Source organism: Tupaia chinensis, unplaced genomic scaffold (genome assembly GCF_000334495.1).
Source record: "Tupaia chinensis unplaced genomic scaffold, TupChi_1.0 Scaffold145652_1, whole genome shotgun sequence".
NCBI lineage: Eukaryota > Metazoa > Chordata > Mammalia > Scandentia > Tupaiidae > Tupaia > Tupaia belangeri.
Window position 1 is genome coordinate 2,189,445 of NW_006205509.1, and position 15,087 is coordinate 2,204,531.

The 15,087-nt window shown below is 53.4% G+C and overlaps 2 protein-coding genes across 7 annotated transcripts in view; one reads left to right on the top strand and one right to left on the bottom strand.

Moving 5' to 3' along the window:
* The window catches only part of FMNL3 (formin like 3), a 68,996-nt gene that overhangs the window by 40,945 nt on the left and 12,964 nt on the right, over nt 1-15,087 (top strand). For 4 of the 6 annotated variants that reach the window (XM_006168197.3, XM_027768157.1, XM_006168198.3 and 1 more), the window contains exons 2-10: nt 594-677; nt 4,873-4,953; nt 5,201-5,277; nt 8,580-8,663; nt 11,466-11,618; nt 12,764-12,872; nt 13,049-13,125; nt 13,467-13,560; nt 14,653-14,727. In XM_006168197.3, coding sequence (XP_006168259.1) covers nt 594-677; nt 4,873-4,953; nt 5,201-5,277; nt 8,580-8,663; nt 11,466-11,618; nt 12,764-12,872; nt 13,049-13,125; nt 13,467-13,560; nt 14,653-14,727 — 834 coding nt within the window. The remainder of the gene's footprint in view (nt 1-593; nt 678-4,872; nt 4,954-5,200; nt 5,278-8,579; nt 8,664-11,465; nt 11,619-12,763; nt 12,873-13,048; nt 13,126-13,466; nt 13,561-14,652; nt 14,728-15,087) is intronic. The other 2 variants (XM_027768159.1, XM_006168199.3) reach the window with 1 other exon arrangement.
* The window catches only part of PRPF40B (pre-mRNA processing factor 40B), a 44,843-nt gene continuing 38,425 nt past the window's right edge, over nt 8,670-15,087 (bottom strand). The window contains exon 26 of the mRNA XM_027768163.1: nt 8,670-9,549. Coding sequence (XP_027623964.1) covers nt 9,481-9,549 — 69 coding nt within the window. The 3' untranslated portion in view covers nt 8,670-9,480. The remainder of the gene's footprint in view (nt 9,550-15,087) is intronic.

Sequence of the window (15,087 nt, forward strand, 5' to 3'; positions counted from 1 at the left end):
ATGGCCCCACTGCAATCCCTTCTCCTCCATTCTCCTCTCGGGATCTTGGGCACGCATTCACACGCGCCCGGCGTGAGTTTAAGCCACCGGGGTCGGGGACTCAAACCGTGGTCGACCACATGGGAGTCCAGCAACATGGCCATTACGCCAACTGCTGGTCCCAGTTTTCAGATTTTTTAACCAGTCTTATGTTAAGTACATTTTACAACATGACCTATTCATATATATTCACGTGTGTGCATATATATTATAAACGAAAAGCTTCATGAAACATTATTTTACTTCCTACTTGTAGTAGATTCTGATATTTTCTATCTTGTTCTATTTTAGTGTGTTCATTTTATTTTCAAGTAAAATTAATCCTGACTTCCTAATATTGATTTCATAACCTATGGTTTGGAAGGCATTGCTCAACCAAACTAGAGTAAATTGGAGGGGAGCCGAGGACCGCCCCACCTTTCCAAGCCTCCCTTATCAGCAGTAATGTCCAGTGAAGTCTGACGTGGTGGTGGGGGCAGTCATGGGCAGCCCAGGCTTTCTCTCCTCCAAGTCAGGGAAGGGGTCAACCCTGTTGACTCAGGTTTTCTCTTCAGAGCTCCATGAACCTGCCTCCTGACAAGGCCCGGCTCCTGCGGCAGTATGACAATGAGAAGAAGTGGGATCTCATCTGTGACCAGGTATGGGGTGTGGGGAAGGGCAGGGGGCGGGGCTGTGCCTTGGGCTGGAGAAAGTGTCAGGGCCACGGCAGTGACTGCGGCCTGGCACCCTTGTGTTGGGCCCAGCCTCAGTCTGTGCTCACTTTCTGTGCCAGGGACTCTCCTAACACCGATGGAGCTAGTAGGCCAAGCTCCTGTCTAGCTACTGCAAAGAGCTGTTTGGATTTTTTTCCAACGGGTGTGGCATGAAGGTGGTCTGGGGAGTAGGGCCAGCAGTGAAGGAGTTTGGTAGTTTTCTCACCTGAGCCTGTTTCTGCCCTCCTTCAGGGATAGGACTATGCGTGGCAGTATCCACCAGAGCCACCACTTGCAGTCTGCCCCAGACCTGGCAAATGGCAAGGTGTTTCTCATCATCCACTTATAGATGAGAAGCCCCAGCCCTTAGTCCCCTGCTCCTAAATGTCCACACAGCCAAGGACGGGAAGCTCTCCCTAATGAACGGTGTTGAGAGCTAGAAGGGACTAGAGATCATTACGTCACTCAGAATCGAGCTCTGACACCTGTGACTTGGCTCCCCTGCACGTGCAAGAAGGTTGTGTGAATCCGAGTCTGTCTGCAGGGCTGGGAGAGTCTGTGTACTTCCTCGTTTCTCTCTCTTTATTCATGATAGAGCGTGTGCATGTGAGGGAGAGAGAGAGATAAGCCCCTTCCACAGGGTCTGGTCACACCACGATCCCTTTCCTCCAGTTCTCCAGCCCATCAGATCTTAGGCAGTCATACGTGTGCCTGGCATGTTTTGGGCCAGTGTTCTAAACTGGTTTGCTGTGTGGGATCTGGTTTCTCCTGGGCATCACATTATCTCTGCACCTTGGGGTTGGCTCTTTCTTATCTTTCTCTCTTTTTAAAGCTTATTTCTTCCATGAGAAGGAGAGACACCCCAACAGGGTCATCCCACCATGGTTCACCTCAGCCTCAGCTAGCCAGTATGACAGGCACACAGGCCCGCCTGCTGTGTACAGGGAGGCTTCAGGACGCAAACCTGGGACCTTCCCATGTGGCTTTGGCCTGTGGAGCATTATGTTACTGCTAGGCTGGATGGCTGGCTTCCTGATCTCTCGTAGGTATGGAAGTCTCTGGCATAGACGGGCATTGTGCCATGGAGCTTCGTGCCTAGCACCTCGCCATGGAGCTTCGTCAGGATCAGACTTATTATTCTTTTCAAGCTCGGAACAAAGTCTTCACACTAATGTTTATCAGTGCGCATTATGGACCAGTGCTCTGCACATACTGAAGCATCTCAGTTCATCCTCACAGAAACCCTCTGAAGAAGGCACTGTTGCTTTTTTTATAGATAAAGAACCTAAAACTTTAACAAGGATCTTGCCTAATGCAGCTAATGATGGAGCTGAGGGTGGGCTCAGGCAAGCAGGTGCCCCGTTTGTGCTCGCCATTCTCTCCACTGGCACCAAGTCAGCCTGACCTCTGCCAGGACTGTGCTTCAGAGAGCCTCGTCCAAGGCCCTTCTCCAGCGAAGGCCCATTTCCTGTGTTCTGCGTTAAGAGGAGTCAGTTAGCAGCAGCTTCTTGGGGGTTGGAGGATAGTAGCCTTTAGATACTGAGGTTCTTTCATTGATAATCTCTCAGTTTTTTCTGAGTCTCATAATTTCAGCTTTACCAAACATTTGTTTTCTTTTTTAAAATTTCCTCCATGAGCCAGAGAAACAGACAGAGCCAGCACCCCCCCAAAGGGTCCTGATGTTATGATCCAACCCTAGCCTTAACCAGCACTGGATCATGGATACATACGTGTCGGCATACTCAGGGAGGTCCCTGGATGGGAATCTAGAACAGTCCTGGACACGTCAGCCTCACAGCCTCACAGTGCCACCATCTGGCCCCTCTTTTTCTTTCATGTGTTTTCAGGTCCTATTTCCTAACATTTTATCATTCTTCATGGCTCTTTTTTTAATTTTAAAAAATATTTATTCATTCATTTATTTTAATTTGACCAGAGAGAGAGGGAAAGTGAGAAAGCAAGACAGCAGGTCCAGGACTCAAACCCTGCTCGGCCATGTGGGAGTGTCCAGCGCTTTAACCATCACGCCACCTGCTGGTTCCCTTCATGACTTTTTTTTCCCCCTTAATTTGGTTCTTCTTTTTTAAAGAATTATGTGAATTTATTTATTAATTATTATTATTATTTTTTTAATTTGATATAGGGCGCATGTGCTCACGAGAGAGAAAGAGAGAAAGGGAAAGCAAGAAAGCAAGCCACCAGGTCTAGGACTCAAACTGCAGTCACCCATGTGGGAGTCCAGCACCTCAACCACCACGCTACCTGCTGGCCCCCTCTCCAGGACTCTTGAGTGCGTCCATCTCCCAGCTCTTCAGATACCTTGATTGTGGAGGCCCTTAGAGAACCAAAATGCTAAGGGTTTCCCCCGAGTTTCTTCTTGGGTCAGATGAGGGGGCTGAGCCAAAATAAAGACAGTGTGGTCCAGCATCCCCTGTAGCAGACCAGGGGTGACCTTGTTCAAAGCAGGCTTCAGCATTTGAGGTTGCTTTGGATTGTTAGGGCTCAGGCAAGGAGCTGAAAGTGAGCTGTGCTAACGCCACACAGCTAGCCAAGTCCTCACTGCAGGGTCCAGGTCTGAGGAAGCTGACTTTCATAAAGCCAAGCTCTCTCCCCTCGGCCTTCCTGACCCTGTCCATCAGTTGGAGTTAGTTGGCCAAGGCAGTGAACAGCATTTCCCAATTGTATCTTTTGGGTACTGTTCATAACTCTGTAGTCCCTATATCGTGTAGGCAGGCAGCATACTCTTTTCTTTCTTTTTTTAAGGATTATTGGGTCAGCAGGTGGTATGGTGGTTAAGGTGCTAGACTCCCACATGGCCGACTGCAGTTCGAGTCCTGAACCTGGTGGCTTGCTTTCTCATGCTCTCTTTCTCTCTGTGTCTCCCTCTGGTCAAACTGAATAATAATAATAATAATTAAATAATTTTTTTTCTTTTTTTTGGAGAGGTTTTTGCTATAGGGCACATACGCTTGCCAGACAGACGGAGAGAGACAGAGAGACAGAAAGTGAGAAGTCATCCCCAGGGGGGATGGCCACTCCGCAATCCCTTCTCTTCCTTTCTCCTCTCGGGATCTTGAGCACACACACATGCGCGCCCAGCATGAGTTTAAGCTGCTGGGTCCGGGACTCGAACTGTGGTCAACTACATGGGAGTCCAGCAACATAGCCATTATGCTAACTGCTGGTCCCAATAATTATTTTTTCAAAAATAATTTTTAATTTTTTTATTATTATTAAATTTTTGCTGTAGGGCACATACACTCACCAGAGAGACACACACACAGAGAGAGAGAGAGAGAGAAAGAAAGCAAACCACTGGGTCTGAGACTTGAACCACAGTAGGCCATATGGGAGTCCAGTGTCTCAACCACATGCCACTTGCTGGCCCCAAGCAAGCAGCAGACTTGTAAAATAATTTTTTAAAGAGAGATTTCTGCTATAGGGCTCATGTGCTTGCCAGAGAGACAGAGACAGAAAGCAAGAAATCACCCCCTGACCCCTGGGGAGATGACCATACCACAATCCCTTCTCCTTCATTCTCCTCCCAGGATTTTGGGCACACTTAGACATGTGCCCAATGTGAGTTTAAGCCACTGGGTCTGGGACTCTACTGCGGTCAACCACATGGGAGTCCAATAACGTTATAATTACGCCATCTGCTGGCCCCCAAATAATTTCTTTTCAATTGCCAGAGGGTGCATGAGTTTGCCGGATGAGAGGAAGAGGGAGAGTGCACCATCACCCAATGTCGCAATCCCTTCTTCATTTCTCCATCCTGTCAAGATTTTGAGCATGCACACATGTGCCCAGTGTATTTTTCAAGCCTCTGTGGCCAGGTTTCAAACCGTGGTCAACCACGTGGGATCCAGCTCCCTTAACCACTAGGCTATGGAACTGGCTCTTAAAATACCTTGACATAGAAAAACTTTTTAGGCTTAGGGAGCATTGATCGGAGGAGGAGAAGATGACGACAGATGGGAAATTCCTGAGGCTAAATGAAGGAAGGGAACCTAGGGTGTGGGCGATGTTGAGAGCCAGGTGACAACTTTGGGAGTTTAGTCCCCTCACACTGACTGCTGTGGGTGCTCTCCTTTCTCTGCCCTCCTCAGGACTCTGGGTGTTTCGTGTGTTTCTTTCACAGGAACGATTCCAGGTGAAGAACCCTCCCCACACTTACATCCAGAAACTCCAGAGCTTCTTGGATCCCAGTGTAACTCGGAAGGTGAAGTCTGACGCCGGGAGGCCTCGTTCCACTGTGCTGTGGGGGCGAGCCCTTTGACTTGGGGGTGTGAACAGTGGGAATTGGATTTCTGGGCCCTTGAGGCCAGGGGCCTGGAGTGGCAGCCCATGATGGAGGGAAGGTCTATAACTGCCCTCGTATTCCCTCCTTCTCCTTTTCTGCCCTCTTGGATGGTACTAGAAAATCAGACTGGGGCCTCCATCACTGACAGACAATTCCATGTTTACAGAAGTTCAGGAGGAGAGTGCAGGAGTCAACCAAAGTACTAAGGGAGCTGGAGATCTCACTTCGCACCAACCACATTGGGTGAGTTGGATTTGGCCAGCGCAGCCTCTTCACCCCAAGTAGTTGCCTGACCACACAGGATCTCATGTCTTCTGAGGATGGTTTGCTGTTTATCCTCCCTGCCATGGGGCAGATTTGCCCCTTGAAAGGCTTCTGGCTTCCTAGAGCTTCAGACTGTTCCTTTGCTGGCATTTCTCTCCCTCAGTTCTGCCAGCTGCTGACTGGATGCTTCTTGCAAGCTTGGGCCTCTCCTGGGGTCCTTGGTCTGTGGTTCTGAGTGGATGACATTCCCACAGCAGCTGAGACTGGAGTCTGCCTGTGGCCTGGTGCCGGGCCAACCAAGGCCCAGAGGGCTGAGGGTTGGGAAAACACATTAAGTAGCTGAGATCTAGATCGTGTTCAGTGACTCTTTGGACTTCCTGGTGCCCAGAAGACTAGTTGCTTGCTTGGGAGAAGATAATCTTAATTCATGAGCACAAGATGCTTCCCATAACACCAGTAAAGAAGATGCAAGGCAGCGGAGGCCGAGAATTGAATGTCTCCCGTTCTCACAGCCCCTGGTGCTGCCAAGCCATTGACAGGGCCTGTAGGAACCCCAGCATCTTTTTTCCCCACTCCAGGAAGCAGGAATTGCTGAACCAGCAGAGGGCTGATGTGTAAGGTACAGTGAAGGGTGGCAGTGGCCGTAGTTTTGTGAAAGTGGCCGGCAGTGGTACAGAGTGAAGGTGAGAGAGTGTGAGCACGCACGCAGAAAGCACAGTGAGGGACATCTGACGTGGAACCGCAGGCAAGGTGCAGAGGCGACGGGACTGGCGTGAATGATGGGTGCGTGAATGAGAGAGTGGAGCTGGGCTGAGGGCGGGGCTGCTGGGCAGGTGCCAGCCGCAGGTTCCTGGGCTTCCTGAGAGCAGGCTAGGAAGAGCCAAATGACATCATCAGCCTTTCCCCTGCCGTCCCTGCAGCAGCCCGCTCATCCTCCCCTAGGCCAAGCCTGCCTGGGGCTTGTTAGAGGGTGGGGACACCCGTACGGAGCCAGCTGCAGCAGCAGTCACAAGGGAAATGGCAGGAGAGGACAGGAAAGGGGTGGTTCCTGGCCTCAGTCGCAGGGCTCTTGTGGCCCTAGTGTGGCTTCTTTACCTCTCCTGTGAACCAGACATCGAAAGCTGAGTCCCTGGGAAGGCGCAGCCAAGCCTCCACCTGCGTCTGGTGAATGCTTCATCAAAGAGAAAGCTGGCAGGGGCTTCTCAGTTTCCCTGTGTGTGAGGGCGAGTGCCGCAGTGGCAGCTCTGGCGCCTCTTCCCACCTGCACTACTGCAGAGGGTCTTCCCTGCCTTCTCAGGCCCCTCTGTCCTCTGTCCTTGGTCTTGCCGTTCAGGGGTGGATGGTGGTCTGTTCTTCCAGGTATGGGCCACACGGCAGTGTGCGGCAGTCGCTCTGCCCTCCCCTCTACCTGGTGCCTGCCCATTTGGCTGCTGGCCAGGAGCTAGGGCTGGAGCAGCATGGTTCCTGGGCCTGGGGTCTCTTGGCAGTTGGCACACAGGTTGAGGTCTGAACTTGTGCTTGGCTCCCAGGGAATAGTTTAGTGCCTAGCAGTTTAGGAGCCTTGCCCTCTGAACCTGGGCTTCTCTGAGTAGAAAGACGTGGGAGAGCCAGAGCCAGGATTCTTCTTGCATTTCTGGACAGGCAGTTTGTCAGGCGTCAGGGTGGCTTGTGGTGCTTCAGGGTGGCAGGAGCCCAGAGTAAGGAGGGAAGAGGAGGCCCTCGCTTCGGTCACAGCCTGATCAGCCCCGGAGCCTACAGAGGCTGGGAGTGCAGGGCAGCAGACTAACGCAGGCTCCAGAGCCAGGCTGGTGGGCGGGAAGTGGGATTCCAGAGCCTCTCCAGCTCCTCCTCCCTCCCTGGCTTGTATTGGTTTCTCTAACTGCCCTTTAACCTCTCCTCAAAGTGTCAAGATCCCGAAAATAGCAGTGTAGACTCAGACAGGAAATGAGAAGGGGGTGGGGAGCTGGAGAGCAGACAGACAGGAAACGGGAGGCCTGTCGGCCCCCGGAGAGGAAGCTAACTTCAGGCAGCTCCGGTGTCAGTCAGCTTCAGCCAGAGCCTGCTGCCAAACCTGGGCTGGGCCTAGGGATCCAGCCTCAGCCTCTGTCCACAGCTTGGGGTGTGGCTGGCCAGCCTGGTGATGGCGTTCCAGCTGTGGGGAGTAGCAGCTCTGCTGGGGCAGTGTGGGCAGAGCCGGCCCACGTAGACCCCAGCGCTCCGAGAGAGGCAGGGTCTCATCTAGAGGCTGTTTATGTCTCTGTGCTGCTGAGGGAACCTGCCATGTAACAGGCCCTCCTGGGACTGCCCGTCGACTTTCGTTCCAGGGATGTATCAGCCCATGGGGACGGAAAGCAGAAGGGCAGAAATGCCGTCGGCCATCGTTCTTAGGGTGCTGCTTGTCTGCCTTCTCGCCTTCCTTGCTGAGGGGAGGGTCCTTCTGACTCTGAGTGGTTTTAGCCACTCTGGAATTCCCTGAGTTCCTGATCATTACCCCCCGCCTTATTTAGTTCTGCCAAATTCCCGACTCAGTGCATAACTCCCGCACATTCCCTTTGTTCACTACTTCTCCAAACTGTCCTTGAACCTGGGGGAGAAGCCCTTTGGCCCAGTATGCCTGTTTCAGAGCTCTCATAGACCCTTCCTCCCTGAATCCCCTCTGGCCTCAGTCCTCCAGCGAACACTGCCTAGTCCTAGGTGTGCCTGGCCTCAGGCTAGGCACCAGGGATACCGAGCACGAAGGAGCCGGGCCCTGGCCCTTTAGGAGGGAGTACCTGGAAGCTTGTCTGGTCCTTTCATGATAAAGCGAGAGGGTATTAGAAGGGCCTGTACTTTTCCCATCCCTGCCTCCCCTGCCAAGGGAAAGTCCAGGCCAGTGACATGACCATGGATGAGTCTGTCTTAGGTTTCTCAGAAAAGTGTTGGCCTTTATTCATGATAGAGTGCATGCTCCTGGGAGAGGGCGTGGGGAGAGCACCGTCCACAGGGGCAAGTCATACATACTCCTTCCTCCAGTCTGTTGGCCTTGGGCACTTGTACACGTTCCCTGCCTGTCTGAAGACCTGAAACGTGGTCGCTATGTGGGATCCAGCTCTCCTTGGGCCAAGTGTGTTACTGTGTGCCACGCACCCGGCCCGTTGTGAACTTGATTTTAGAATTTTCTTAGCCTGGTGCAATGTTCCAGAAGGAGTCAGAAGGGGTTGCTTTGGGTCAGAAGCCCAGCTGCCTCCTTACTTTGACCCATTTTAGCAGACCCCCGTCCACTGAGTTTTCCTTATTTGCAGGTGGGTACGGGAGTTTCTGAACGATGAAAACAAAGGCCTGGATGTGCTGGTGGATTACCTGTCCTTTGCCCAGTGTTCTGTCATGTGAGTACAACTCTGAGACTAGGGCTGGGGACCAGGGTGGGAGGACACAGTCCCACTCTCCTTGGTGAGGAGGATAAGGCTTCAACAGTGACCACGTGAACAGGGGTCACAAGTTGGAGAGAGTAGGCCAGGCGGTGGTGGAAGTGGACAGGCAAGCCGAGGGGATGCCTGAGGGCTGGCGGAGAATGCCATTGGCTGGAGTAGAAGGCACATTTGGGGGAGCAGGAGGAGAGAGCTAAGGACAGGGAGCTTGGAACGAGGACCCACACAGGATCTGGACACCAGGCTGTGAACAAGCCAAGGAAACGTCCTGGCTCCTGAGAGGGGTGCCGTGGTAAGAGTCACTCATCTTTGTAGAGTTGCGTTTTCAGGAAGCATCTTTGAGTCTCCAGCTATGACAGGGTTCCTCCAGGTCGTTGTTGAAGAACTTAGGAGCAGCACTTGTGACTTTTGATCTGGGCAGAAAAAAGGAAGCGTTCAGGGGCCTTTTGGAAGCAGGCAGGGGGACTTGGAAGCAGCGAGAAACAGGTTAGCACAGGAGAGACAGCAGGGTGTAGCAGAAGGAACAACAGTTATTTATTTTTTAACGTCTATTTATTTCTTCCATGTGAGAGAAAGAAACAGAGAGATGGCACCTCCAACAGGGTCTCCACACCAATCCACCCCCAGCCTGGACTGTGGGTGTGCACGTGTGTGTTCAGATGCCCAGCAAGGCCCTTCCCCATAGGGGTCCGGTTGCATTATCAGTGTACCACCACCTGGCCCCGTGAGGGCTTTTGAGTTAGACAAAGCAGGGTTCAGGTCTCGGTTCCGTCATTTATTGTCTGTGTGACCTCAAGCAAGTTTGCGTCCTCTTCTGTGAAAGGGCATCCAGGTTCCAGGATTGCTGTAGGGATTAGATGGTAGTGTGTTGAAGCATTTGGGAGTGTTCGGAACACACTAGGTCTATACCGTGGTAACAGCTCTGTTAATTTTAGTATTCGGTTTACTCTCATGCCATGACGGCCTGAAATATGGACAGAAGGGCAGACTGTAGTGATGATAAACATGGTGAGCAATACATTCAGACTCAGGCCCAAGACGAGTCATCCCTAGGGAGATCCCTGGTTTGCCTGTGACTTTCCCTGGCGCTGAAAGCCCAGGCCCCCACGTCCTGGGAAACCCTATAGTCCTGGCACTTGACGCTCGCCTTAGGGGTTCAAGCTGACGCCTTCCCGGGTTTAGTCCCTCTCTCACCTCCGCGGGTCAATCTCGACTAACACTGCAAGTGGCCCACTCCCTGATCCCATCCCTGCAGAAGTCATACCCTGTGAGCCGTCTGTCCCTTTAAAAACCACTCTTTTTATAGAAAGAAATGAAAAACATTTGCTGAAGTGATTTTTTTAAAAGTTAGAGCTTTTATAGTAAAAAGATGTAGATCATTTTCCCAAATAAGCCTATCTGTCTCATTTGAAAAGCAAACAAATCCCAGCTGCTCTAGACTCAGAACACACTGGAACCTCAGTGTGCAGCGTCCGTGGCAGTACTTTGACTCTGAAAAAGAAAGACTCGGGGAGGAGGGGGGAGAGAGAGAGTGTGTCTTGGGTTGAGAGAAAAAGGGTAAGGCCAAATGGAGTTTGCATGGAGGCATTTATTTGTCGAGTGCACGTCCCAGTGCTTGGGAATACTGTTACTGGTGGAGGGACGCCACCAGCAACTGGTTCCCGGTCAGGGAGATTCCTCTGAGGTCTATTTAAGAGCCCCATTAAACACCCCCTGGTCCCCAGGGCTCAAGGCCTGCCCTGGCTTTCTCTGGACATCCGGGCACTTGCAGCCCTCTCTTCCTGTTCTAAGGAGCCCTGGCTTCTGTGTCTTTGACCCCAAGGCTGTGCATAGTTGAGCAGAGTGGGGAGCAGAGGCTGTAGGAGATGCTCCCCCAGTTCTCAGTGAGCTACTAGGGAGAAGAGGGCAGGAGAGAGCAGGGCTGTTTCTGAGAGCAGGTGTACCCCAATGTGGGTTTGTGATCTTGGTTGTCCTTGTCCTGGCCACATTCACAAACCGCCAATGGTAGGAGACATCTGGTTCCAGAAACAGGAACTGACGGAGCAACCAGCCCTACTCCTGCAGCGACTATAGACTTCAGAACCTGTCTGTACCCTCAGTCTGCAGTTCCTTCCCTCGGGAAAGCCAAAGGAAACTCAGAAACCTCAAGTACCCAGAACCATGGAAGACCTGACATTAAAACTCAGTGCTGGGATGGGGTGATCGTGGCCTCCTAAACACAAAGGATGTTCCCCCTCGGGCTTGTCGAGACCCCCATTTACTTCCGTTCTGAACTGTCCAACCCAGAGCCAGCTGGGCCGCCCAGGGCACCAAGAGGCAGTTGGCTGCTGCCGTTTGCCAACTAGCAAGACATGCAGTTGGCCCGTTGTCCAGCGCTCCCTCCACAGGGCAGAGTCTCTGGGGAGCCGCAGCGTCTCTGAGATGTCGTGCCCAAGGCTGGGAGTGCAGAAACACTGCTAGCTCCCTTTGGGTCGGGGTGGGGCACTCCTGGGGTTGCCTGGCTGGTGGGGAGCGGAGGAATTGGCCTCCATCAGCACCCCTTCTCCTCAGATCCCTCTGGTAGCTTCCTGCCTGCTCTAGCCCTGTCCTGCGTGGTGGCTCTCCCCGCCAAGAGGAGGTGTCCCCGTCCAATTCTGCTTCTCCTCTGCCCTTGCTTCTTGTCCGAGAGACCTGGGGGGGCTCACCAGAGGGGCTTGACACTGAACGTCCCCGTGTATGTCTGTGCCTGTGTGTGCGCACGTGTGTCCTTTCGTGCTCCAGGTTTGACTTTGAGGGTCTGGAAAGTGGTGACGATGGTGCATTTGACAAGCTCCGGTCCTGGAGCAGGTCAATCGAGGACCTGCAGCCGCCCAGCGCCCTGTCGGCCCCCTTCACCAACAGCCTCGCTCGCTCTGCGCGCCAGTCTGTGCTCCGGTATGTGTGCTCTCGCTCTGCCTGCCTGCCCCCAGCCCCGTCCAGGTCTCGGGTACCAGCGGTGAGTGCTCACGCTCCTCCCTCCACTCTTGCTTCCAGGCTCAGCTCTCTTGCCCTCTGCCTGCCCGTCTGTCTCTGGTCTGTCCTCTCTGTCTCCCTGACTCTGCCCTGCGGTCTGTCCTGGGTAAGTACACGGTCCTTGGCTGTGCCCACCCCACCTGGGGTTCCAGCCTCCCCCTCTCCGTTTCTCATTCTCACTCTGCCACTCTTCCCAGGCCTCTCGGGCAGGGGGAGTCTCACACAGGTACTGGGCCTTCACTGGGTGTCCAGCTCCTGCCCTCATGCTCTCCAGCTCTTCACTCTGCCCCATTGGCTGCTCTTAGAACAGCTCCTACCCAGCCCGCCCCTTGCCTTCCCTGCCCTTCCTCCTTCAGGCCTTCTCTCTCTAAGGCTGCAGTGTGCTCATTTGCGGTGTCTGAGAGGACCATCCTGCCCGACGGCTGGTGGATGGACCAGATGACTTCTCAGAGCCCCTCTGTACCCCAGGAGTCTTTCCTTGGGTCCTGTGGCCCTGTCCTTCCTCACTCGTTCCTGGCATGCTTCTCTCCAGGTCTCCTCTGGGATTTGTCCCTCGGACATGGCTCACCATTCTGGTCATACATGAGCAGATGCCATCTATGCTGCTGCTTTTTCTCCTGAAACACGATTGAGGTGGTGGAGGGGTGGAGTAAGGCCGGGTGTACCCCCGGCCCTCATAAAGCTTTTGGGGACCTGGAAGTGGAATAGAGCCAAGACGCTGCTTCCCCAGGAGCACGGAAGGGAGGAGGGTGGCAGGTGCAGATGAGTGTCTCTGGACCCACCTTGAGGACCTGGAAGGCCTACGCAGCTCCTGTTTGTATTTGTTGAACTTCTGGGTTACAGAGCTGCGATCTTGTGTAGTTGCTGACAGAGGTCTGTTTCAGGGAGGTGACAACTGGTGGACTGCCTTGCCTCCTGCACCCTGTCTCTTGGCTGTTGGCACAGGCCCTCTCCCCACCAGTTCTGCTGCTGCCAGGGGCAGCCTGCCATCTGGGTGATGGTGAGCGCTCCTGGACACTTCAGCAGCAGCCTCAGCCCCGCCTGACTGCCTGGCCCCTCTCCCCCAGGTATAGCACTCTCCCTGGGCGCAGGGCCCTGAAGAACTCCCGCCTGGTGAGCCAGAAGGATGACGTCCACGTCTGTATCCTTTGCCTCAGAGCCATCATGAACTATCAGGTAAGGGGGCAGCACTGGCCCAGGGTGCACTACCTCTGCTGCTCGTCTGCCAAACCGGGAGAGCTGGGAGGGCAGCAGCTATAAAAGACAGGTGTGCTGAAGGGCCCACAGCCCAGGAGATCCAGCTTGTCTGCCTTCTCCTCCATCAAGGTCCCCTCCTGTCCTTTCCCTTACAGTATGGATTCAACCTGGTCATGTCTCACCCCCACGCTGTCAATGAGATCGCACTCAGCCTCAACAACAAGAATCCCAGGTGAGTTTCGTCCCTCCCCTCCCCTCCGTCTGCAGTGTTCTAAAGAGCCACACTCTGCCCAGGGCTCTGGAGACCTGTGTTCTCTGAAAAGAAGCCTGTGTGGCCTTGGGGTCTCGTGGCCAGGGCCAAACCTATGATTTGCAACCGCCCCCTGTTCATCTGCAAGAGGAGAAGTGTCCCTGGCTTCCTTCTGGTCCACACAGCTTAGGGAGCAAGCCTTCTTTCCTAAACAGTGCCCCTCACCTGTCTACTCTCAGAGGTCTCACGCAGTCACAGAAATGAGCTAGTGTGATGGCTCAGGTGGGGAGCTGGGATGTTCACCTTCTCTCCTCACCCCTTAGGACCAAAGCCCTCGTCTTAGAACTCCTAGCAGCTGTGTGTTTGGTGCGGGGAGGTCACGAAATCATCCTTGCTGCATTTGACAATTTCAAAGAGGTCAGTTGCCTGCCTTCATATGCTTGTGTATTTTCAAGGGAGCCAATTTGTAAAACACCATTTCCTGGGATCTTAAGCGACTTTAACATCCCAGTGCTTGGCTGAGCAGGTTGCATTGCCCTCCGCCCCCCTCTTTACCAAAAAAAAAAAGCAAACCAGAACTTCGGTCTCTCACTAGATCTTGTGCCAGGATACCTCTGGACTGGCCAGCTAAGGATACTGTCAGATAGCTGAGCGCTCTAGTCCATGGTCCTAATGTGGCTATATGTGAGAATCACCTGAGGAGCTTGTTAAAAGTCCAGGTCCCCATGCCCCACTCCAGACCCACCTGAGACCTGAGTATCTATACCTGTAAGAGTCCCCCCCAGGTGGTTCTGATGCAGCAAACCCATCAGTAGAACCCACGAAGACGCGTCTGCCTTGGGGGAGTAGAAGCTGAGCAGAATGTCTCCTGGGTCCTTGGCTATTTTCGTGAGGGAAGACCTAGGTGGAATTTCCCCAGCTCTGGGCTGGCTCCGAAACACCTATCAGCTTGACATAGGATTCCTCGACATCCAGTCACAGCTGCTGGTCCCACCTCCTTCCTCCTCTTTGGACCTCTTCCCTAGCATCCATTGTTCAAGCCAGGAAATGGCTCTTCCTCCTTGAAGCCCAAAGGCTCAGAGGAGCCCCCGCACCCCTCTCAGCAGAGGGTTTTCCTGCACACTGGCCCCTCCCCTTCATTGCTACTAGGACCTCAGCCTCCTGCCCTAGCTATGGCCTGACTCCCTCCCTCCTGTCTGCCTGCCTTCGATAACTCAGCATCGGGCCCTCATGTTTCTTCTTGCCCCACCTCCAGAGGCATTTAAAGCCCACCCCAAGAGCACAGGCTTTACTGAGTTCTCTCAGCAAGTTAGTGGGGGACCAGAGGCCCTGGATCACAGGTCCCTGGTTTCCTTCTGTAGCATCCAGAATGGCTCATTTGCTGGATCAAGTTGCGGTCAAGTTTGGTCTGAACCAGTCCCTTTGCCATGATGTCCCAGGGAGCCAGGGCCCAGGAGCTCGGGCTCTGCGTGGGACAGACTCTCCTATTGAGAAAATTTGCTTGTTCAGGTGTGCAAGGAGCTGCACCGCTTTGAGAAGCTGATGGAGTATTTCCGGAATGAGGACAGCAACATCGACTTCATGGTGAGGAACTGGCACTGGGTAAGGCTGTGGCCCGCAGGACTGTGCTCCTTGAAAATGAGCCAGGCCAACAGCTTATTTGGATAGTCTGTGTAGAGTCCGGGATGGTTCTGTCCACTGCCACCCCAGGGAGCGATTTTTTGTTGTTGTTGTTGTTTTGTGAGGTTTTTGCTATAGGGCATATGCACTCACTAGAAAGACAAAGACAGAGAGGCAGACAGCGAGAAATCACTCCCCAGGGGGGATGGCCACACCGCAATCCCTTCTCCTCCATTCTCCTCTTCGGATCTTGGGCATGCACGCACACGTGCCCGGTGTGAGTTTAAGCCACCTGGGACTCAAACCGCGGACGACTACATGGGA